The sequence below is a fragment of the Ruditapes philippinarum genome, unplaced genomic scaffold (genome assembly GCF_026571515.1).
Source record: "Ruditapes philippinarum isolate M1 unplaced genomic scaffold, ASM2657151v2 ctg236_1_1_1_1, whole genome shotgun sequence".
In the NCBI taxonomy this organism is placed as follows: Eukaryota; Metazoa; Mollusca; class Bivalvia; order Venerida; family Veneridae; genus Ruditapes; species Ruditapes philippinarum.
The window spans coordinates 412,441-438,866 of record NW_026855129.1 but is presented as its reverse complement, the minus strand read 5'-3'; the positions used below and the strand labels follow the sequence as shown (position 1 = coordinate 438,866).

General features: G+C 30.9%; 2 protein-coding genes across 2 annotated transcripts; one reads left to right on the top strand and one right to left on the bottom strand.

The window, feature by feature from the left end:
- Positions 1–2,307: 2,307 nt before the first annotated feature.
- LOC132742191 (uncharacterized) lies at positions 2,308–6,363 on the top strand. The gene is made up of 5 exons (XM_060730515.1): positions 2,308–2,514; positions 3,685–4,369; positions 4,703–4,743; positions 5,494–5,667; positions 6,112–6,363. Exons 2-5 carry the CDS (start codon positions 3,754–3,756, stop codon positions 6,163–6,165), a joined length of 885 nt encoding a protein of 294 aa, XP_060586498.1. The 5' UTR covers positions 2,308–2,514; positions 3,685–3,753; the 3' UTR covers positions 6,166–6,363.
- A 5,660-nt stretch (positions 6,364–12,023) lies between these two features.
- LOC132742189 (uncharacterized) lies at positions 12,024–17,280 on the bottom strand. Its single transcript, XM_060730514.1, has 5 exons — positions 17,162–17,280; positions 15,928–16,572; positions 15,417–15,457; positions 14,276–14,449; positions 12,024–13,566 (listed from the first exon to the last, which is right to left on the bottom strand). Exons 2-5 carry the CDS (start codon positions 16,511–16,513, stop codon positions 13,513–13,515), a joined length of 855 nt encoding a protein of 284 aa, XP_060586497.1. The 5' UTR covers positions 16,514–16,572; positions 17,162–17,280; the 3' UTR covers positions 12,024–13,512.
- Between the last annotated feature and the right edge of the window lie 9,146 nt (positions 17,281–26,426).

Sequence of the window (26,426 nt, the reverse complement as noted above, 5' to 3'; positions counted from 1 at the left end):
TCTGAAATACTTAAGTCTAGCATAAACGTGTGTCTACACAAACGTGTTTGTACGTACTGTGTTAAGTATGTGATAAACTTAATACTAGACAAGTTATTGAATGTATGTATATATACGATGTTATTACTTTGCGTGGTTTTGTTAAAGGTTATAATTTGTCTCTCCCTAAAGAATAAAATGTGACACCAAATATCATCTAGGAAGAAGAACGCTCACACTCCCGACAAACACCAGCAACATATGCACCCAGGAAGGCGCCGACCAAAAAGCAGGATGGGACACATAACCAAGGCGTACAAATTAATAACAATAAAGAAAATCCATAGAAGATTCAAAGTTTATCTCAAGGGGTCTTATCACAACTTTACAAGAGGAAGGAAACAACGGGAATTAAATATATTGATGAGGCAACGACCCTTCAAAATACCTGCAGTAATATATTTTTATTCATACCATTTTTCTCTGACTTAAAAAAAGTTTAATTATTATATAAACATTTAAAAACCGAAAATATACTTTTTTAAAATCACATTTTTTCTAGAATAACAATATTCCGATGTAAAAGCTGTAAGTGCACAATTAATTACAGTTACAATCAAAATGTTGGTGTCAAATGCAAAATGTAAGTTCAAAAAACTTCTTACCCTTGAATATTCATTTGTCTATCAGTGGTCATTAAAATAAACATGATTGATTACAGCCAATAAAATATGTATCAAGTTATTCATTTTACGATTGTTTCTGTGTATCTTACCAACTTCACAACAGAAAAGTACAAAGATTTTGTACTCGTAGTTAAAAGAAGAATAGGCGTGTGCACTCTATAATTTTACAATCTTTAATACTTCTTTCTTGGAATAACGGCAGAAATAATCAATTTAGCGGAATTAAGAAAGATAATACTGTCTGTAGCGACAAACAAATGACGTCTATGTATATGCGTTAATGATATACCCACAATATTTCCTCTGGGAAATTACTTTGGGAAGGAAAAGTTTTGGAAATAACGGAAAATGATACCTGATTTCTGAAATAATGGATTAAAAATTACAATGTTTATCATCTAAGCAGTGTTTAACATTTGAATAGGAAAATTTGAAATAAATATTCTGGCTGTTTCTTTTTGAAATATGCGGCGTAAACAGACATGAAAATTACGTGTAAGATATTAAATTTCGTCAAAATTTCTTAAATTAATTTTTTTTTTCATTACAGAAACTCAAATGTTGCTTTGAATTTACTTAACTGGAGATAACGATAAAGGAAAAGCGTAACTACAATTTAACTTTTTATAAACCTGAATTATAGTAATAAAAATATCAATTTGCAAAATGCATGAATAAAAAATGGATATATTAATGTTTTGTTAATCATGTAATAAATTTTGATTTGATATAATATTATTCTACACTACATGTGAATAAATTGTCTAAACAAAAGCATTCTTAGAACATTAAAAGGTGTATCGTTTAAGCGACTTTGTATAACATCCCTTTGAAAAGTAGCATAAACGAAATGTAATTTAGCAAATCATGAAAATCCATTATCTCAAATACGAATTATGGACTGAATTGTTGTCTTTCTTTTATTGCATTATGCAAATGATTTGTCAAGAATTAGACCACATAAAGCTTTATCTGCAAGATTGCCATTGACTGAAATAATACCAGTATATTATACATTCATATTAATATAATACACAGTAGTGCTAGGCGCCATTACATATACAACTGGGATCAATAAGGTCGAGAAACACATACAACATCTGCGTTCAATATCATGTTTGTAAATATATAGTAGCATTGTGAAATTGAATAAATTTTCAAATGACTTAATATTGTTATTTTGTGTCAGTCATTATATCATTAGTCAACTGTTTGAAATATAAAGGTGTTTTCGTCTAAATCAATAAAGAAAAAAATGAGCATAATGTCACTTTAATGATAATTTCGTTTATCTATACATGTATTCTTTTTAAGAAAGGGGGAATCCTACATAATGTCAGTAAAAATTGTATCAGCTATAGATTAGCTCCACTGCTCTTAAGCTGTACTAGTTAGTGTTAAATTCCCCCCCCCCCCGCCGACTTATGAAATAATCAATCCAAACTATATTTTACAAATAGAATGAAATATTTTGAAATATAACCGCAAGTATGTACTTCATTCTAAAGAAATATTTTTTCAAGCACGTAGTGAAGAAAGTCTTTTCTTCCATTTTGACGCCTCAGATTGGCAAAATCAACTGCAATCCACAAAATAGATTAATTTCTACTCCGTTCAAGCAGGAAATTTACTGGTATTAAAGGCTTTGTCTGCTGAAGTGAGATACAGGGTAAACTCCAATACATTTAGAATAGTGTGCATGTCAGCGACAAGAGAACTTTTATCAATAACATTCACAGAATTATTGGGATGAAAGAACTTAAGGACTATCTGATAGGTGACAGCTGAGTTAAGGAAGTTATGTTGTACTAAATTGGAAAAATAGTGGATGCTGTGAACAACCTGAATGGTAATTATTCTTGTTAATAATATATTAATAATATATCGATATCTAAGCACAAATTTAGATTTTTTTCTTTAAAAAAATACAAGTTTTAACATATTCACTTGCATGAACATGATAATTGTCTAGATTACTTTCGAATCTGCTACATAATCACGTTTTTTTACAAGTTCATAAAATGCATGTAATAGTTATCAACCTTTGAGACCAAAATGTACTCATTTCGTTCATTCTAAAGTGTGACAAACTTGTATATAATATAAAATATCATTAATTTTACTCAGCATTATGTGTAAATATAATATGCAATCATAACACTTTACGAAATTTAGATTTTGTATTTCTTTACAGTAAATCTTTTAAAAACCGTTTTTGAGTATAATTTTCATGTTGTATAATAACTATTGTGAATAGAATATCTAGTTTAGTTATGACACACTCCTTCTGACTAATGGGTTGCCCTAAAGGGTTGGGGCATCATAAATGCAGCCACCGTTTATCCCGACATGATTGTAAGGGGCGACTAAATGAGTTTAAATTACTGTAGTCTATGCATCTCTAAGCTCAAGGAGGTGGGTGGTTTTACGTTGCTTTAAGTTTGTAACACCCGAGGTAAGCCAAAATCAAATTTCCTGTTTCGTCGCCATTTGATCATGACCTTAATTGTGTTGGTGCGCTGTCCAACCAAACAAAAGTAAAACCACAGAAAGATACTACATTAAGTTCTTTATCATACTCATTACGCAAATATGGAACTACAATTACGCTGGAAATAATCTGTATAAAATATATAGAATTTTATTGCCTTTTATTTTAGGTTGCTTTTATTTAACAGTGATGTTGTTATTGTATCTATAACACAACCGATTGCTTAAGCAGACAAGTTTTTTTCTCTATGTTATTCTATTTTGATGGTGGTATTTTTGTTGCTGAACAATTCATTGCATTTAACCCAGTGATAAACAACAGTAATTATATAAATAACAATTTTAAAGTCAGTCAATGGGGTGTATAACAATACAAACAAGTATATACTTAAAGATCTTGCTTTGATAAAAATATTAGTCGGAAATGTTTTATGTGGTCTTACAGCCTTCCATTAAATCAAATTCTTAACGGTCTCCCAGGAATATTAAAAATATCTGTAAGTTTTAAATCAAATTACTTCTTTTTTAGGTTTTACTTCATCTAGGATGAAAGGTAGCTGCAAATTAACAGTCACTATTTAATATTTATATACTCAAAATGTTGTACGAAACAGTGATTTACACAATATTAGTAGCAAACAGTGCCTCATATGTTCATTCTTTGAAAAATAATACTGATGACACGACAGTAGACACAAGTGAAAGTAAAAGACATTACACAAATACAACAGAGACCACATTGAATGGATACAGTACTTTAACCTCAACACCAGTATATAAAATTTTAGAATCTTTGGAGAATAATACGTATGCACATAATTCGACATTTCTGGTGGCCGGGAACCACTCTTTAGAAACATTAAATACAACTTCTCTAGCCGGGAATATGAACGAAAGTATTTTTATTGGAATTAGCTCAGTCAAAGACAAAACAATCTTTGTTGATGGCTCTCATAAATTTAGTAACGTATCCCATTTTCAAAATGATAGTACCTTTGACAAAGTATATCCAAATACAACGAACACAAACGACACGTCCACAAATAGAACAACATTTTTGAATAACGAAACAGTACACAAAACGGAGACAATTCCAACTGCAAAGATATCAATTCAAGAAAAGGCCAAAACTGTACATTCAACAAAAAGTAACGACGCTAAGACATTGCTGCTAGAAGAGAAGAAAGTCATGTTGCAACATCATTTGCAACTAGGTAATAGTTTAAATATCATAAACTTTATAATTTTATCAACAAATGTTTGGAAAATTTAAAAATACTTGTATGATAATGGTCTAAGAAAGTAAATTTCTCTTTCCAAATTAAAATCAAATAAATATTTAAGAATTTGAAAATTTCTATGAAGATTCTTTTGCTCTCTTTGTTATCGTGATTCAATTTTAGATATTGTAAATGTTCATAAACTAATAACTTACACAATGTCATAGAACGTTTTCCTTGCCTTTTGAGATTTAATTACACGCTGTTAATCAATTAGGAATATTTTCTAAATACATACTTTATAACTTTAATTATTTTTTTTTCCAGTGCCTATGGAAGACAGACCTTTAGACTCGATGATGCTAAAAGTAGGTTGAAATTTAAATTTTCTCATTAAATGATTTTGTTTATAAAATGGAAACTTTAAAGGCTTTTTTTCAGGTCGTACATACTTGTAACATATATATTAGTATTTAGCCTGATAACGACAACTTACTCTAACCATGCGATCAGTGCAGACGTACATCAGCCAACTCATCTCTGGTTTCTGATAATTGCCTGCACCGTTGCGATTCAGCAATCCTTTTTTTTTAATTTTCTTTATAAATGGTCAATGGTGTTGTCAAGAATGAATGACGAACAGGTCCATAATTGTGAGGAAAGATATACTTTTATGTTATACATTTCTATATTAAAGTGTATTTGTCTGTAAAAGAACGTTTGTAATACAATAACTAATTGCGTTGATAGCATTCTTGATTGCATATTGCATTCTATTTCACAAATAACAACAAAACACGAAATAATTACGCATGGAAGTTGTTGGTAAGTGTTAGATACATGGATAGTAAATATATTTATATAGCAAATAATAAATTGTTTTAGAACAAAATATTATTATTCATCATAAAAATGTTCGTACAAAAGCATTAATCATCATTTTTTTCTGTCAAGCAAAATTTTATAAGAATATCCAAATGATACATTTCTATTCAATAATATTTGAAAAGCTTGAAGAAAATGTGCACATTGTAGACCAATCCTCTTTAAGGGGATCTTTTAAGTTCCTTTTGCTATTTTTACCACACAAAAAATTCAAATGTGAGTTCATATTTCAGAGTCAGCGGTATCTAATAAGCGTTTTAGTACCCATAGGTGTGGGCATGATTGGCGCTGTGATGATTGTGTGTACAGTTGTCATTTTAAGAAAGGTTGCTAGGAAACGAATGGTTCACACCCCGTTAGATGACGAAACAGAGGCGGAAACGTCAATAGCATCACGTATCTCAAGCGTAAGCCAAGTTTCATGTTTCCACAAAATTTATTATCGTACTATATAAACTGTGTGACATCATTTTATTAAATGACTACATGACATTAACTGCTACACGTTATTGAACATGCTTTGAATTATTTTTCTTTGAAAGTTAACCTATGTTTTCTTTTTCTTCTGAATAACACATAGGCAATATTGTTGATTTTGTATTTCAAATAACATTTTGTATGTCAAACAACATTGGATAAATCAGATACCTGAGATAGCATAGTCGTAAATGGGCGATGATGATTTTTTAAATTAAAGTAAGTAACAAAACGTACAGCATTAGTTTTATGACGAAGTAATGGTGGTTTTAGTGAACCATTATAATAATGATAAAAATAATAATAATGAATCATGTACTGAAATAATAACTTCTATGTTTTAAATCTATTTTCGACCTTTTTAAACATTGCAGATCAGCACAGGCACGACAGAAAAAGTGTTTTTATTACATACGGACGAAATTTGACAACCGATGCAGCGAGTTTCCATCAACATATTTTCTAAATATCACTGGAAGATAAATTGAAATAACCAAGATATTATTAACGACGTATTCTGGAAATGAAGGAGGAGAAACTGAAAATTACCGCCATTAATCATTCATTTATATTTGACAATCTTATTACATGTATCAATAATATCTTTCAACAATGATAATATATTTATTATTAATAATTGTTCCAAAAACAAGGTTTGGTAAACATAGAAGCTGGTGATAACACCTGCATTGCGAAATTTACTAGATTCGGTTATAATAAAACTGCATGCATCCAGATGAGCATTAACATTTCAAGAAAATCAAACTTGACAAAAATGTTTGTTGTTTAAAATTTTAAAAAATAAAAGCATTCAAAATTCAAGCAATAATCTGCATGTAATTTGCATTAATGACTGAAAATGCCGTAGAGCTATTTAAGCATATTTTGACCACTTTTTGGTAATTAACATGAATTGTGACATTAATATTTGCAGTGTGTAAATTAGCTTTTTTGTTCACAGTACAATTTTTACTTTTAAAGAGATTCGCAAAATTTTCATAAAGAATAAGAATGAATCTGGAGGCAGAATGCATTAGGGAGGCTTTGAAAATGTCATGAAGCTTATCTGAAACGGGCTTTATGGAATTTTTTTGAAAATGTTAAATGTTATTCTATATGAAATAAAAAAAATATTTTGGTCGCATAATTTTATAAAAGTTAAAAACGGCTAAACAACGTTTTACGAAGAAATTGTACACGTAATGTTAAATAAAAAAGAAAAAAAATAATATTGAAAACATGTTTGTGATGCAGTGATTTAATATATGTTTGTAAGGGGCAAATACTAAAACATGTAAAAAGGAAAACAAAATTGTTTTATACATTTCTCATAAACAGTGTTTTTTATGGTTTGTATTTAATCTTTAAAAACATAAAAAAATGATATGAAATTATATTGTAATTAATCTTAAAAAAACATAGAAAATTGAAATGAAATTACATGAGATTGTGTTTTGTTAACTGAATATTAGCGGTTAAACCTTTTAAACAAAACGAAGCTTGTCAAGTCAGTTGGCAAATGGTGAAACTAATTTAAAATCATCAATTATTATTCAATTAAAGCAGTTCCAATTTAGAATGAAATTGTTCAAAGTAGTTAGAATATAATGGAATTCTGGAATTTGATAACATTATGAAATGGATTATTGCTTCGCTGCACACGCTAGTAAAAGCTTTTTATGTGCATCTTAATTTTAAAAGTACTTTTTTAAATTACAAAGTGCTAGATAAATGTTGGCATTTCCCTACTTTAATTTGCGTCATCTCTAAATGATAGCATTAGACTAACACTAAATGATAGCATTTGACATACAGAATGTTTTTTTTTTCTAAATTTTTATTTGACTATTTATAACCAATATTCGTTAAAGATTATCGATAACAAAAAGACTCGAACGAACCGGGCCTGCATTATACATTTTCATCTTTATCGTCTCAGAGGACCTTCAATAATTTTTGTGACAGCAGCAGTTGTTGCATTTCATAGAAGTTCAAAGAGAATTTTTACATGACCAAACATAAGGAACTGTTCTGCACCATTGTTTATAGTGCTTGTAGTACTGCCTTGTCTTTCAAGAACACCCTTTCACTACTGACAATTCCAATATACTTCTTGAATATTGTTCATTAATCCTTGTTGGTGAATTTTTCCTGGTGAATTACTTATGAGCAAAGTTTTCTTCAATCTCTCTTATTAAAATCTATTCACAACGACTAGGCTCTATATTTGTGTAATTTCTTTTGCATATAAATAAAAAAAAATTGTTATGACCTTTTTTACTTTCCAGACGAAAATCAATTTTCAAAGAACATTTTCAAGAACATTCTTTACAAAATGTTGATCAAAATTTATTCAAATTAACATTGATTTGATCTTTAATTATACATAATTGCCCTGATCCCTTCGTAGGAAAGTGAATGAGTATTCGTTATGTAAAAGCTGGCTAAATTTATATTCATTAATGTCTTGGCGATGTAACACATTTGCAGTGAGAACTCTATAATTTCGTTTGTTTTTGGAAGCCCAATCATCATTTCAAATGACACATTAATTTGTTTTGTAATTATACCTTACTAGTTAAGAGAGCAATCGTAAAGTCAAACTCGGCAAAGTTGGTATCAATCAATAAAGGTCTGAAAATTGAAACGCCTTCGCAGTGATAACACTATAATTTTGTTATTTTGTTTTTTGAAAGATTTATCATTATCTCGAATTAGAATGGCACTTAGTGTACACTGCTACGTTTTTTTCATATGCTCATATAAAGGTAATCGATTGTAATTTTGTTATTGTCTAGAGGTCACAGTAAAGATAATTTTCGTCAAGCAATTTTCGTTAAGCATTAGCTCTGTTCAAGATTTATTCACATATTTTTTGTTTAAATGTTAAATTGGTTAACAATACAAAAAAAATGAATAATTTACTAGAGCAATATGGAACTATACTTAAAGGCCATAATTACAATGACACTTCATGTAGTTCAAGTTCATGTAAGTTCAAGGCCTGAACATCATCAAGAATGCTAAGCTGAGCTTCTTAGGCCGATTTGAGAGCGTTTTCCCAACTTGTTATTATTCTTCAACTTCTTTGTGAGGGTTTCAATATTATTGTGAATGTTAATTTGTAATTCCATCAATCTATTATTAACATAGTTTCAGGTTTTTACATCTTAAAGATTTTATTCACACATGAAATTAACTTATTTAAACTAATTGAACGCAAATCTGTTCATTTATTGCTTATCTAATTATTATAACTTCACTGGGTTTGATAACACTTTGCATTAAACTTATTTTGACAGATCCACGGCTTATTCAATTTCGCCTTGAATGAATTCAATGATGTAGCTTCTACGACCTCAGAATTTATAACGTGTTTCACGAATCCACAATTATATGACTGGATGTGTTTTGTGTTGATACTTGCCATTGGTTTAAAAAAATTATATTTGTGACCTCTGGTAGTTGGCCCATCTCTAATTCTTATTATTCCTTGTTTTTGTATCAGTTTTGTTAATTATTTTATAAGTTTTGATCATGTCTGCTCCATTTCTTCTATATTCTAAGGTTGGATTGCTTAAGTGTAACATTCTTTCGCTATATTCTGTACTCATCTTTGGGTTTTTTTTCAATGGATATTGCATCTCTTTTTAATTTAAGTGACCATATAGAGTTGTAGAACATATAAGTAAAGTTTTTGACAATGAGTCCTAAGTTTATGTTTGCCTTATTTACTTTACTGTCTACTTATATGTTTACTAAATGTCATTTTACAATCAAAGATCACGCCCAGGTCTTTTCTTCATTTGCATGTTGAATTTTGTAGATATTGTTGCTTGAGACTTCATAAAGTAGTCACATTGTATGTTTTGTCCAATATGAATGGTTTTACATTTTTTTATGTTGAAGATCATTTGCCATTTCCTTGCCAAATCACACACTTCGGTTATATTATCCTGAAGTTGAATTTCACCATTGTGCCCATTAATGACAGAGTATAGTTCGGTGTCGTCTGCAAAGAGTTGAAATCAAGGTACACTATATCTATAGCATACACTTCGTCTTTTGCTTAAAGCCAGTCTTCAATACAATCCAACAGTTGTTGGACCTTTCTCTGGTATATAGAAAATGGATTATTTTCCTCTGTATGATTTACAATATCATTTCTCATTATTTTATCCACTGCCAATGAACAATATAATTATATTCTACAAAGTAATGTATGGAATAATTTATGCGCCGATTTGGCATGCAGATCTTCATAGAATGATCATTTACCTCAAATTAGAACTTTAATATCAAACAGAAAAGTCAATGGATAAACAATAATTTTAGGATATTTAAAAGCCCTTTAAGCTTAATATTGCTATCATTTTTAAAAAGTTTCAAAAGTTTTTCAGTTTTGTTTAATATATTAAGTGTTTTGTTACAGTTTGCCATAATACATCATATCATTTGCCATATAAATTTTATCTGTACCCATGACCTTTCGTATGCAAATTTGTTTACATATTAATTCTTTTACTATGACACACTTTCCTGCAGAATAACCTCTTTGTATATTTAGATTTACATTGTATAAGATGGTGTCATTTTGTGTAGAATTATTCTGCAGGTTCGTAAATATGTCTGTTTCATTAACGGCAAAGAAACTTCTGAACTATAAGATAAGTGTCTGGATGTAAATAATATAAGTCTAAGAAAATTGCATTGGCTTTTCGCACGATGTCAATTTACTCCGAAAACGTAAACATTCATTTCTGACGCAAAGTTCACTGGGACTTCTTTCAATAGAAAGGTTGAAAACATAAAAGTAATATTGAAATGAATGTACTTCATTACTGTTTGTCTACACAATATTGCGATGTTTCTGAGGGCGAATAAATACAATTCTGATTCCACAATCATATTTTACATAGATCTAAGTTAAAGCAAAATTTCTCCGCCGCATTGAAGCCTTTTAAAAAGTAATTGAAAGACCGCTGTAAAATTCAATACAGTTTAAAGCGAAAAGATTTTAAAACATATTTAATTTAACATTAGCAAAAATCATTATACACAAAAATTGTCAGAAATTGGATAACGATATTAACCTCTTTTTAAACAATCGTTACTATGACCACAGGACATCACAAATTTTTAAATGTCGACATCTAAAACCTGATCGTTATTTAATCTAAACAGATAGCAAACATTCCACGAAAAATATTAATGGCCGTGAAATATATTTATATTGCATTTTTCAAAATAAGCAGGAGTTCTCACTTTACCGTCGTGCACTCCGAATCTTCTTCAGACAATATCTATACTTGGTTACAAGCGATGATCCTAGAATTTTTTATACATACGCAAATCATCAAATTGTTTTCATCTTTCAAAACGTTTTATTCTTAATCTTTTAAATCGCATGCTTGTACTGTTTTAGTTCGAAATAAATAACCACGAAAACGCCAAAGCGGCGCAACTCATAAAACGTGACATACGCTGCGTTTAATGAGCCTGTGTGTGTGATAAATTTATGAATCCTGTCAAATTTTCATCAGAACGTTGTTTAAAAACCTAAACGATTCATAAAATTAATCAGCGTTTGTTATTTTTTTTGAAATTGCCATACAGGATATGTGTTTGTTTTCAGAATGAACACCAATTTGAGTGTATGAAAAAGAAACATAATGAATATATGTGCACTTGTTGCCTATACGTGTTTAAAAAAAGTGAAATCTAAAAAAAAAAAGTAGTCATGCAAATTTATCGTAATAAAATGCACTTTCAGAAATCAGTCAAAGTTTGCTGAACGCCTGAACACATGCAGTCTTCTTGATATGCAAATGTCATTCATCTGAAATTCATTAGTCTAAGAGTGTCACTGATTTTATTATCTGCCTGGCATAACCCTTGATCTTATATCCATAGTAACCTAATTCTAAATTCAAAATATTCTCTGCATTCGTGAATTTAAGTACAATTAGTTTTGGCTATCAATAGCACCAATTTGTTCTGCAGAATAATTTTGAAATAAAAACGGATGCACGAGAAATAATTCCAACTTAATTACAAAAAAATACAAACGTGAAAATAATTATCTCTGAATCTCAGAAGCAATCTCAATGAACTTTATAGTTCGTTTAAATAATAAAAAAACATAAATAAATGAATAAATAAATATTGAATAAAACTAAAGAACCCAAATAACATAATGTTCATTTCGCTATCCCGCCCTAGACCATTTACTGTATCAACAGTGTCATAGCTTTTTAAGTTTAACTAAATGGGCCCCTGCAAGGAATATATCCAAAGCATTCTCTGTATTTAGTAACAAAAATTTTAACTAGTTATACACATACGATTATCTAAATTATAAACACATTTTTTTATTAACATTCTTAACTCATTTATTAACACAACGCATATATATAAAAAGATATTAATATGACAACGAGTAATAAGTAATAGTGTTTTTTCTTGTTAATCATTTAACCATTGTCAGATAGTAATTGAAAACGCAAGGTTATGTCCAAAATAGCTAGCATTATCTTTAAACCAAAATTATCTAGTTCTACCTATCAATTTCTGATACTTTAGCGACTAATTCACACCAATGATAAAAAGAGATAAAGACAATTGTCGATATACAAAAGGTGGCAACGTTTGTCCATGTATACATTTATTTGGAAGTAAGATACATGTACTTGTTCGTAATGTTACTTATTTACAAAAAATATCTAGTTAATTAGATAAATATACAATGTACATTGTATATTATTTATCTCTTTACACGAAAACATACTCAATCGCCGCATAATTTATATGATAATTAAGTTTTAAACTGTTGCCAGAAATATGTAACCATATTTATTACTGCATTTTACTTTTCACATAAGTCGTGTGTTTGTATACAATGTTGATTTAATGTCTGTTATAATCAAGTCTAGACTAGTTGTTGATGTTATTTTGCTGTCTGGCAATGCTTCGCTTCCGTCAAATTGGATAAATAATGTTATGTCAATGAAATTCTTATATCACTACCCAAGGGAAACTTCTTCTCATTACCATTGGTGATAAGTATGAATAATTTGCTCACATGTGAAAAAATGAGTGCGCTGTGGGTGCTGAAAATGTATTTGTTACATTATCTGAGTAAGCAATAAAACTATTTTTAGCCAGTGTGACAGACAGTTTTGTTGTATTTTTATTGCAAGTCTTATGGTATCATTATCCTGTCATTTTATTAATTTTATTTTATGACGTAAGTAACACGTCATCAAAAGAAAACGTTAACACGCAAAAAACCAACTTAATACATTACAGACTCCACTGATGTCCAAAGGCCTAAAACCTAAAAATTGAATTGCTTACATATATCAGCTGATAATTGAGAAAAATATTCAGAAATACATTGAAAGTTATAACTGTGTGTATCCCTAGGATTTCAATTTTTTAATGTAATGTTGGGTAACTTTTCACAATTAAAATAATTATTCAAGGAAAATGCAGTGGGCAAATGGCAAATTCTGAAACACAAGTACATAAGTACATCGAATGGAACATTAATTTCAAAAACAATATTTCAAGTCCTGTAAAAAAAGCTCAATCTGGTAGCTTTGGAAATTTCGAACTACTTTCAGTTCTTTTGTTTGTGTACAACGTGCACCTATTTACACTATATTGTTTTAATTTGGAAAATATTATAATGTACAATGTTGCTTTTTGAATTATCCAGAAAAGTATTTCAAATAACACGGAAAACACCACAGTAAAACAAGCTGTAATAGTTATCAAATATCCTCGGTGGGTAATAAAAATACTCTATCCGTATGATCTGTACTGATCTGAAAAATAAAAACGAAAAGAAATCAGCATTTTTTTGCTTTGAAAATGACTAAAGCAAAATTAATTTTAATTAGTTTTGGCAAAGATGTAGTAAAACGTTAACTATTTTCATTAAAGAACATTACTTTTATGGTTTCATGCATAGTGATATGGAACTTCAAAACATCGAATTGATAAAAACACTAACTTAAATTGTACATTTTTGATCTTTTTTTTTAAATTAATTTCTATTGGCCTCTCTTGTTGCAATGTATAATACATAGTGAGGTTCTTGATATTTCATTTGAAATCATCTCACTCCACATAAGTTCAAAAACAATGAATTACCTTAAGATGACCTGATGAAGATATGTGAAGTGTCTAATTATAAATAATTCTTTGTCTAAGAATATATAGTTGTATTTAATATACAAATGTACCAACTGGTTCACATATATAAATCATTTTATGAATAAACAACTGACTGAAAATGTTTTAGAAATTAAAAAAGATAGGATATAAGGTTGTAACGTGCATATGTTTGTGTTGAATACTGTGTCAATACAAGTATCACGTAAGCGTGACGAGGCCTTTTATAATTATGATATCATGTTTGATGTCATAAACATAAAGCTGATTTCCGGTTATCTGAAAAATCATTATTGAACAACCACAGCAATTTTCTTTTATTATTAAGTGTCTGCACGACAATGTAATTATCTTACTTACGCACGATATATGCGATTCAGTTGACCTTTCCGCTTCTTCGTCATCATCTAGTGGTGTGTGGACAAACCGTTTTGTTGCAACCTTTCTTACCGAGACTACCGTACATATAATCATACTAGCACCAATCATACCAACACCGATTGGTAACAATACACTAACCACATACTGCTGACCCTGAAAATGACATAAACTAGTTTTCACAGCTTTTGAAATTATTTTCGCTCTTTGATGGGCCTCCTTAAATGTTTAATTATAACAAAACATGTGTAAGTATAAAGAAATGCTCTTGAATGTTGAGAAAATGAAAACTATTCATATATGTATTATAAAATGTAATTAAGTTCAAATGTTTTCATTTTGCATTTAATTTACTGAAGTTTCCAATCAACATTTGTACAAATAATAATAAAAGAGCATATGATGAAATAAGCAGAACAAAATATATTTTATAACATATAAACTGCACAGTTTGTTCATTTTTATCAAAGTTTATTAAATATTCAATATATTAAGTTTTTTTACTGTCAATACTGTCTATTTTTGTAATGTCCTATTGAATGTAATACTGGCCAACATGAGCTAATTCACTACGTAGAACTGTTTCCTTTTAAATAAAAAAAATTAATATCTAAAACATGATGATAGTTTTTCAAGCACAATATGAAATAATTTTCTTCAATACTGTCTATTTTTGAAATGTCCTATTGAATGTAATACTGACCAACATGAGCTGATTCACTAAGTTTTCAAATTTATCAAAATATTTGTGAATATGATATTTAGTTTCCATCTTTTTTAGATATTGAAATTGTACGATTTTCTTTATTTAAAAAGAATTCAAGTTAGAAACATAAAATGCAACTGAAAGAGAAAATTATCAAATGATTTTATCAATCAATGTATACATATTATGATATAATATTCGAAGCTTAAGAAAATAAGTTTTTTTTTATCATTTCCATATTCTTGCATATCATGTAATTACAGTTCATAAAAATTGATAGCCGTCAATTACAATTTCGGTAGAAGCTTTTACAATTTTACAAAGAATACTATCACATGCCATCTGAAATTCATTTCTTACATTGACAAAGTTGTTTAAAAATTAAAACGATTTCGTAACTTATAAATTGTGTCTTACCTGTAACATCATAGTGTCCAAAGGTGTATCTTCCATAGGCACTAGAAAAAGAAAGCTATACAATGTAACTGCCAATAAGGATTTTTAATCCGACAAAATTGTTATCATGTTTCCCACGCAATATCATTTGAATGACTATATTGGTTCAAATTTTCACATATTTCTGCAGCAAATGAAGTTATTACATATACGTAATATCATTATCAAAGCGCATTAACGCCAATGTCAAAATTAAATTGTAAAAAGGATGTTTCAAGTCACATTGAGCTCATACAAGAATTAATAGTGAGTTTACTATTCAACATCAAATTAGCTTTATATTTTGCAATATTTGTTTTTTAAATTAATATACTTTAAAAAATCATCAACTCACGCAACTGACCGGGTATTTTTGTACATACAGGTAACGTTCGAGGGATAAAAACACGAAAAATGGTTACGAGCACAATGTTTGTATTGTCTTTCAGTAATTAATAGTGCATCGGGTCTAGTAATTATTAGAAAATATTACCTAAATGCAAGTGATGTTGTAACATGACTCTTTGCTTTTCTGGTAACAATTTCTTAACGTTGTTTCTATTTGTTTGGTGTGAAATATAGTACTTTTTTTGCTTCCTTTTATTTCCAGTAAGAAACATAGGCAATGTAACATTGTCATGTTTAAAGGTTTCTTCAGTTGTAGACGTATCCATGATGTCTGAAGTATTTGGATTTCTTGGGTCAAAAGTTGTACAATTGTAACAGTATGATATGTTTTTAACTTGGTCGGATTCATTTACAAACACGTCGTTCTCCTCGACTGAGGTATTCCAACGAATATAACTTTCTTTAGTATTCTCTAATAGACGAGTGGAATTGATATATTTATCTGTAGAATTGCTTATTATCGTTTCTAAACTGCTATTTTGTGGTATTGCATCAAAAGAAGTACTTTCATTATTTGATGTTCCTGTTGCATTTTTGTAGTACATTAAACCTGTTACGTCATATCCGCCAGTTGTATTGTCGTCTGCTCTATTTGTCAGAGAACGCACATATGACAAACATGTTGTGATAAATATTGTCAGTATCATTGCTACGTAATTCATTTTAATCATTCACATATCCAAAATGTCACTATTCACTATATTTATCACTTCCGAAAACGGAGAAATATCTGAAAAATATAAAGATTTATATATAACAATGTAGAAGTAAAAATAAATAAAACAACTATATTAAGATGAGACTACAGTACATTTGTACCACTGTATTCTTTTATCCATACTTGTCTAACTTGCTTTTTCCATTTCGAATAAAAACTATCACTGATATAAAATTGATCATTTCGTTTGTATTCCTACAGTATCTAAGATAATTTTACTTTCTTATGCACTTTATTCTTGAAATAAATATGATGTCTTTTAAATGCCCTCCAGTGAATAATTATGGGCCGTGTAATGTAATAATTATTATAGAAAAACGAAAGACAAATGGCTTTCAAACTTGAAATTTGACGATACAAATTACTAAAAGCTATTAAATTGAAATAGCCGTAAATTAGGAAAAATATTTATATTCCAATTAAATCTTATGCGATTTATTTTACTTGTACCTCATAATAAATAGTTACAAAAGAAGACCCTAAGAACAAAATTTGAATTGATAACATATTGAAAGAACGTCAGAAGCAAAAATTCTAATATCAATTTTGTTACTTTTAAAAATTTGAAATATAATTATAATATTTTAATAATATTTCATACTTGCCATAGATACACGTGACATCCTTTATTCTTCAAAGTTATACAATAGTCCGTCAGTTGAGACTCTCTGATAACACTGTAACATTTATTGATAAACATACTCTTGTCACTGTCTTTAACGCTATCCGTGACGTATTGGAGATCTGTTCGTCCTACAGACAAAATTACTAAAGGCCCATTAAGCTATAAAACATGTTGAAAATTCTAGTTTTCAAAATAAAAAATCAGAAAGACAACCAAAGGTTGTTTTCTTGCTTAAACCGGTGCTAGGGTGCGTGGACGGTAACTTGCGCTTTCCAGTACTGTCCAAAAACAAGTTCAGTCAAACCGAGCTCGCAACATTTTCAATTTATTGTCTTAGGTGTTTTAAGGGAATCCGTTTTTCACTATTTTGGTGTTCTTTTACAGTTTTAAAAAGAGTGCATATTTGCCTTATAGCTGAGTAATATTTAGCTTCTGTAGCACTTAAGAAATTAGTAAAGTTATAATGATTTATTATTCTGAAAGGAAGTTAAAATTCCACAGTGCCTTTGTTTATATTTTGCTGCCTTTATGACAAATTATTTTACTTCCTGCACACCTCAATCCGTCTGATGAGCATCAAACATGTACAAATTCTTACAACATCATAAAACCCATATTTGCTATTAGTAAACAAGAGTATAAGTTTTCTTTTTTTGATGAAAAATGTGCCTTTAATAATAGAGAGACAGAGAGAGTATAATGTGTTCATCATTTTTAGTCCTCAGAATCTTTCATATTTCTTTTGACATTTTGATAGATGTCGATTAAAAATTAAAAAAAACACTTGTAATGAGTTTAGAGATTAACAAACAAAACACCTAACTCCGCCACACTCCCTTAAAAAATGAAAAAGTAAAGAAAATTTATTGCAAAAAATACCCCAACAATAACATAAAAAAACTGTGCGCTTTTTCATTTTGTCTTTTTACTTTTTAAACGTTACATACTCGTGCAGCATTTATTCCATGTAAATAATGTAAAACAATGAACTCTCTCGTGATTAATGATCCTTTTTGCATCACTAACATGACTTAAAAGGTATAAAAATGATAATAGTCATGAAAACTAAATCAGTTGGTATCCAATAAAGTTTTAAAAGTCCATGTATCTGTATTTGATAGGTCAAAGGCAGACAGATGACAGTTTGACTCAGGTCGATAAGGCATCGTCCTATCTTTAAGCTTTCCTAATGCTTGTAAATTGTAGAATAAATACCCTGAGCAGCTTTTCCATTGTAACATCAGCTTACAGTGACATGTTGCTGAATAAATACAAGGAAAATATTTGTGAATTTTCTAAACGAAATATTTAAACTTATTGATTTCAACCAAAACTGATTATCTTAATTAAATTATTTTTATCAATCAATCTATGGTGAATTCATAAAATATTTTTAAAAAATCCATATATATTTGATACATAATGGCGTCATTTGACAGAGTTCATAGAATTGTCATAATTTAGGATAGTTTTGTTTTAATCTTAGGATAGTTTTTAGGATGGTTTTTTTGATATTAATTCACACTGTCAGTAAAAAAGTCATATGTAGACATTCCAACTTATCTGGTAGTGAATGACCATAGACACACCTTTCGTCAATATGTCAGGGCACATGAAAGAATCCAATGTCCGTCCCTGTCTTGATTTAAATATTTGAACCCATGGTGGTTTGGGCCAATGATTTGAAATTGGAAATTTTAACCACTCGGCCGCGGTTATGTTTTCATTGCTGTTGAGGGAGCTCCCTTTTTCCAAAGCACATGAATATAATAATAGAAATATTTTGGTTTGCAAAATACATGCAGTACAGGAAAGTGCAAGATTATAGTGGCTGATTTGTGCCATTCGTGTTTTCGCCCCGCAGGGCGAAGTTTTATTTCTTAAACTTCGCCCCGCGACCCCGCTAATTAGCGTGTTTTCGTCCCGCGTCCCCGCCAAGCGAAAAGTCGATAATTAACAAGTTAAAATTGCGGGGGCGCGGAGCGAAAACACGCTTATTAGCGCCCCGCTAATAAGCGTTTTTTCGCTCCGCGCCCCCGCCGTTTTATTACTTAAACCTCGTCCCTCGCCTCCGCGGGGCGAAGTTTTATTTTTTCAACTTCGCCCCGCGCGCTCGCTAATTAGCGTGTTCTCGTCCCGCGACCCCACCGTTTTAACTTAATTTAATTCTCGACTTTTCGCTTGGCAGGGTCGCGGAGCGAAAACACGAATGGCACAAATCAGCCACCATACAAGATACTGTCCACGCTAATTTGTAACTGTCCACGCTAACTTCTCGGCTCTTTCCGTCGAATTTTAGAAAGGATCTCGAACACAATAGTAAGAATGCGCAAAACGGAAACGGTATTTCGGTCTTACCTACGCGAAGAAACTAAACATGTAAACAAATTACGGTGTTCCGTTGGACAATCGTGACTTTTTATTTGGTCTGTACCCGCGATGCACGATGGTACGATGGTGAAAACGCGATGGCACGATGGTACGATGGTGAAAACACGATGGTACGATGATGAAAACGCGATGGTACGATGGTGAAATCGCGAAGGCGCGATAGTACGATGGTGAAAACGCGATGTTACATTGCGTTTTCACCATCGTACCATCGCGATTTCACCATCGAACCATTGCGTTTCACCATCGTACCATCGCGCCATCGTGTTTTCATCATCATGTTATCACCATCATACCATCGTAATGAAATATTACACTGCCTGTTTTAGTTTTAAATCTAAAACAAGAACTTTCAATCCGTGTTTAAGTTATTATGAATAATATCCGGGGGTGTGCCGATTGCGTATATGCCCCATGGCACCGGGTAAGTAGAATTTAACTTTTTACATGAAACGGCAGATGAGAACCTAAAGCGACTGTGCGAGTCAATCTTAACTCTTAGTCTACAGGCGTCAAAGCGGCAAGGGCAGATCAAGTTTAGCCAGGTAACCATGTCATTGACCATACTGTTAAGACGGTACATATTTTGAAATATTCCTAAAAATGATGAATGGATTACTCCTGTTTGAAAGATGAACAAGTCAATTTGGAATATTTAGCTTGGTAATGATTGAAGAAAAGTAGAAATATTAAAGCATGTTCTCCTAAAATGTGACAGAATATAAAGTAACACAATCCAGATATCGACTCGATTTACAAGAGCCAATCGCTAAATTGAGTATTGATTGGGCATAAAATAAATCCTACCACTAAAGAACGATGCAAATTGGTTGTCACCGGCAGACATTTTATGTTATTCATATTCTGCTCTGGGGAAATTAAGATAAACTGTTATTTCTCAGCAATATGCTTTACGTCTATGATACAGACTACATTTTGTATATTGTTGCCATCGCCTTTTGGGATATTTATGCCTGAAACTAGAATAATCTCAAATTTATTGTAGAAATTACCTCATCTGAGCTTCTCTTCCAGGCATTTTCCTGAAATTTTCCTGTACATATTTTTATATCACTTGAATGATTTTCTATGGAGTTAAATATATTTTTTTCTAATTTTAATCTAGTTTAACCATTGTTCATAGAATTTCTAATTTTCAATCTACAAAGGGCAAAGTATAAAAGTATATAGTTTTCAATGTGTACAACAACGTATAAAAGTATATAGTTTTCAATGTGTACATGTAAGTATACATGTTTATATGTACATGTATATACCATTCAAAAGATAAGTATATAAGTATATAGCATTCAAAGTATAACACTAGAAATGTATAATTGGATATTCTTTTTTTTTAAATGTTCAGAAAGAAAACAACATTGATTTATAGGAACATTTATATGTTGGTTAATAAGATCTTTTTCAAGAATAATTTATTGTCAGCTATATAAATACAATGTATGTAATGTCAGGTCATGTATCTTACACTTACCAACAACATTCGTATGTAATTGTTATGTAATTGTTGTCACATATAAAATGAAATACTATCGACAAAATAATTAACGGTCTTACATATCTTCAGTTACGTACCGATTCACTTCAACAAAGCCAATTTTTTTTTAATTGCGTTTATTTAAGGTCGCCACCGGAAAGCCCATATGGGCGACCGTACACTCAAGTCGGGCCATCCTAGAGCGTCCCGCCGAGATTTTTTCGTCGATTTTTTCCAGCTTTATTGGTGGAGGAAGACCCCAGGTGCCCCTCCGGGCATTATTTCAGGCACGAGCGGGCACCTGGGTAGAACCACCGACCTTCCGTAAGCCAGCTGGATGGCTTCCTCACATGAAAGATTTCGACCCGAGTGAGGATCGAACCTACAGCGGTGAGGGACCTGTGATCTCAAGTCAGCGACCTTAACCACTCGGCCACGGAGGCCCCAAAGCCAATGTTACCAGTCAATTGGTTAAATATCTAGCTGCCGTTGTAGTTATATAATTATTATGTTGTGTATTCCATTTTTATATCGAAAGCTCAAGTAAATTTAAATAATTTCTATCCATTTAACTTGCTAATTGTTGATTGACCTTACTCAGTTTCATCTTAATATGATTTCATCTTTTACAAATGGTTTCTTTAAACATTTTGTCTAAAATTGTTTGGTGTTCCTTTGAAACAAACTGGTTTGGAAAAGACCAAACCTGACAAAAATGATCCTGAATACCTTGTAAGAAATTGTTTTGTTTTCAAATAACATTCGAAATGCATTCTTTTCTTCGACATATCAACGACAGCTGTTATAAAATAACAAATAAATTACAATTAGCATTATAACGTTCCAGTATGAGCGAACCTGATTGATTAAGTAAACATATCAGACAATTAATCCCTTTGGTGTAAAATTCACTATTTTCCTCGACAGCTTCATTCTAAAGTAAACTCAAATCAACATATCTATTTTATTAATGTTGGCTATATTCTAAAAAGTACAAAAATATATGTAGCGTATAACTACTTTACTCTAAGACGTACAAGTAACCATTTTATTTCAAAAGATGTCATCAATATAGCTCGGGGGTCTTTATTTGAGCAAAAGATTATATCTTCTTTATTAAATTGATCATTTGCGAGAAAAAAAATATTATTCTCATATCTAACTTAACCTGTTTCTCGATATCTAAATTGTCAAATTGTTTTTATTTTTTCTTATTAATCAACAAAAGTATTTATTATGTTATTATTATTATTATGATGATGATGTTTTTCTTATCATTTTTTAAGCGAACAATTGGATCAGACACCGTCAACCATAAGTTAAAAAATTGATTTAATAAATTAAAGCTAAAATAGAGAAAATAAGAATCCCTAAAAAAAGCTAACACGGCATAATTGAAAATGTTGCAGGCTCAGTTTGATTGGGCCAGTTCATGGACGGTACTGTCAAGTGCAAGTTACCGTCCACGCCCCCTAGCACCGGCTTAAGCAGAATTCAACATTTAACATGAACTGGTACAATTTTGAATTTTGATTAATCCGCAGATGTGTTCATATGGCGTTTATCATGGAACCTTCAATGTGACACGTAAGTGCCATTCCATGAAAAGCGGCATATGGTCCCCAAGTAAAAACATGCGTGTGACCTAAACGAGAAAACAATGGGCGGGACTAAATAAAATGAAATTTTGAAAGGGGATCAGAATCAGAGGTTATGAAGCCTGCATATCACAGATAACACGTCAAAAGACAAATTTAAAAAGCAGGCCACATATCCTAAGGGTGATTCAACAGTATTTAAGTGAGAAATACTGGAACCACCCAACAAGAAAAAAGCCGAATAGAAAGAACTAAAATACCACAAGTACAACAATAATGTCGTGCTGAACGATCTTTAAGGATCGGAAATATAACATCCCTGATTGAATGTACGGGGCGACTTTTTACAGCCTCCACACGGCACAAAAACGCTGATGTGGCGATAAAATAGAGAAAATAATGATACATTTCATAACATTGTTTGTTTGTTTTATTTTGTTTTACAGTGCACATACACAATTGAGGTCATAGGGCGCCGGAAGAGGAAAAATGATATTGGCTAACCTCGGGTGTTACAAACTTACATCAACACCTGGGGTCAAAACCACATCACCTGCCAGAGCTTAGAGATGCATATTCTCCTTTTATTCCCCTCTTACGATCACGTATTGATAAACAGTGGCTTCCAATTGATGATTCAACCATTTAAAGTCTACCCTTCAACCATTAGGGACATTTTTTTAAAAATAGTATGAATAGTATATAAATACGAGAATTACCAATAAGGGAGACAATAGTGTAGCGACTAAACATACTGTTTAAATTTTAAAGTAATTCTGGTACTATACTGGTGTAACGATCAACTTATTACCTTTTTTGTTGCTATTCAGACTGGGAATCAAAAGGGCTACAGAACGATGCATGGATGAAAAATATTTGATTAAAAAGCAGTGACATTTCTTATTAAAGTTGTTCGAAGTTAAGACAATTTCGTATGAAATTACTTTTGACATTGCCGTCGCAAAATAAATGTACAAAATTTTCTTAAAAGCCAGGAAGGTAGAAATGGTTAATTGACAAACAACATCTTTAAGGATTCACTCGTTATTCTCCGGACTGTTTAGAAAATGTTATCTTATGAAATAAATTAGTTTCATTTATCTATGAATCACTATCAAAGTCACCATTCTTGGATTTAAAAGTTGTTCATTTATGGTTTTGTCTCGTAGAAAGTATTCAATGATTGAAGTATAACAAGGTTTCGAGTAAATAAGTAGCTTAGGGTGACACAAATATTGATTATTTTGCAACAAAATGTCTAAAAGGTGATAGGAAAACATTGTTTGCTATTCATATATTTTATGTCAGCGGATAATGATAAAATCGTTCTGTGGGGAAAAGAAAGTCTACCAAGAATGATTGATACGATGAAATAAGCGACATACGAAATATATTATCAAGGGCTTATTGTGTCTCAGAAATGAAGAAATATTTACTTTTTAAGAAAGGTCAAACTTGAGCTTTATCACGTTTAAATAAAGGTTAAGAGCATGTTAGATGCTTGTTAAAAGAAAACAATAGCACTAAATGTAAAAATAATTGTCATAAATGAGCAAAATGTAAACAACGTAGTATTTTGGCTCCCAAACAAATTACTAAATCACTATTAATTAATGTACTAAATGCCGAAAAGCAACAGGAGACAGTTCAGGTAATTGGCCAATAAGTAACTTGTTTGAAAATATAAAAAAAAATAAAAATACTTGGAGGAATAAAAATATAAAGCATTTCTGGTGCACAAGGAGGACATTTGTTACATTTATTATTAATTTATACCCTTCATTCATTGTCAAATATACACGTACTTTTGCTTGAACAGTGAAATTATATTATACTAATTTTACCTTATAAGCATTTTGTAATGAAATTCACTGTTAAATAGCAATAATTGTTTAATCTTCTGAAAATCTAGATCATAGTTATAAATTAGTTTATGTTTTAGGCTCAGTTAAATATAGACTTTAAATTCCAGTTGCATCAAAAATCATTTTAAAATGTTTTCATCCGTATTGCATGGTAACACAAGGTATTGTGGCAATATGCCTGGCGCGCAACATTAAATACTGGTGACAATCTTCTATAGTCCTAACACTGCCGTTCTTTATCACGTATAAATATATATACTTGTATATATGATAATGTGGTACAACGCATGGCTGTGTGATATCTATTAAAAAGAATAATATTACATAAAATGTTCAATAATTGACCAAGACTGTATCTATTTAATATCACCTGTCACATGTCGCATTGCCATGTGACATTGTCAAATGCCGTTACGCATTGTCACGTATCGTATCAAACGTCACGGCTTGATGACATGTGTTAACTTTAAAAGGCGATACTTGGCAATTGATGCCACACATGACAATGCAATACGACACATGGGAATGTAACTCGATATGACATTATATGTGTCTTGCAATTGTCTAGCGTTGTCTATTAATTTTTCAGCCACGAAGTTAGGCATATATATAAAATGACAGTGCGGTACGAAATGTGACACAAATGGCGAGCAAATGTCGCACGATTGCAAGGTATTTACAGTGCATTATGTTATAGTTATAGTATATGAAACGACTTAGTTACAAGGATATAACACTGGCTGGGGACACATCGAGGGATGTTTCTGTTAAGGAGATGTCGGGGCCGTCAGACCAAGACAATTCTTTTTGTGCAGAAACATCCCGATATGTCGTCAGCCATTGTTATACCCCCGTAACTAACGTGTTTCATATATTTTATTACATGCTTTTCGGTGGTTTATAGAAATATATCAGTGAATTAAAACTGGTAATTTCACTGTTTCAAACAGTGAAATTACCACTTTGATAATTTCACTGTTTTGAATTTAAGCCCCTTACGTTGTTTCAGTGAAATACCAGCGTACACAGAACTGGGTACCAACTTAATGACGTGACGTCGTAAATGACGTCACGTTGTATTATTTTTTGGCGCGCTTTTCATTCAGTATTAGGTTTAATGTCTTTTTAAAACGTTTCTTTGCATGTAATAAAAAGAAAATTTGTTTAGTTTAGTGTAAGATCGAAATATATTTCACCTTGTGAACACCAAAAGTTCATATTTCACTCGTGGCTGCGCCACTCGTGAAATATACCTTTTGGTGCTCACTCGGTGAAATATATTCCGATCTTACACTGAACTAAACAAATATCCTCTATTTATTACATGCTTTTCGGTGGTTTATAGAAATATATCAGTGATATAAAACTGGTAATTTCACTGTTTGAAACAGTGAAATTACCACTTTGATAATTTCACTGTTTTGAATTTAAGCCCCTTACGTTGTTTCAGTGAAATACCAGCGTGCACAGTACTGCAGACATTTTCACAAAAAATCTTACGATTTATCTTAAGTTTTTCACTTACGATAATCGTAAGTTAAATCTTAAGTCATTTTCACAAAGCCACTCGTAAGTTAAAATTTTATCTTAAGATAAAAAATTCACTTACGATAAATCTTACGACAAAAACATCCCTAGCAACGTTCATTTGATAGTGATGTGCATGCTCTACTGTATATATGATTCCGGTTTTAAAATCAAGTAATCAAGAGCTTGAAATATCTATTGAACACAATCAAATTTCATTAAGAACAAAAAAATGATTCAAACTGATATAATTTATATCTTGATTGAAGATAATTATATATATCTAAAAGATTCAGAAAGAAGGTCTACTATGTTATATAGGGTTAACGCACGTTTTTCCGTGTTATAACGTCTGCAGAGTCCCG

What these genes read in the sequence shown, in the direction of transcription:
- LOC132742191 (XM_060730515.1), top strand. Translation starts at nt 3,754, where the DNA reads ATGTTGTACGAAACAGTGATTTACACAATATTAGTAGCAAACAGTGCC. An exon ending in GCAACATCATTTGCAACTAG is followed by an intron (nt 4,370 to 4,702) that starts GTAATAGTTTAA and finishes TTTTTTTTCCAG; the next exon opens with TGCCTATGGAAGACAGACCT. An exon ending in TAGCATCACGTATCTCAAGC is followed by an intron (nt 5,668 to 6,111) that starts GTAAGCCAAGTT and finishes TAAACATTGCAG; the next exon opens with ATCAGCACAGGCACGACAGA.
- LOC132742189 (XM_060730514.1), bottom strand. Translation starts at nt 16,513, where the DNA reads ATGATTAAAATGAATTACGTAGCAATGATACTGACAATATTTATCACA. An exon ending in ACAACATCACTTGCATTTAG is followed by an intron (nt 15,458 to 15,927) that starts GTAATATTTTCT and finishes TTCTTTTTCTAG; the next exon opens with TGCCTATGGAAGATACACCT. An exon ending in TGGACACTATGATGTTACAG is followed by an intron (nt 14,450 to 15,416) that starts GTAAGACACAAT and finishes TGTCATTTTCAG; the next exon opens with GGTCAGCAGTATGTGGTTAG.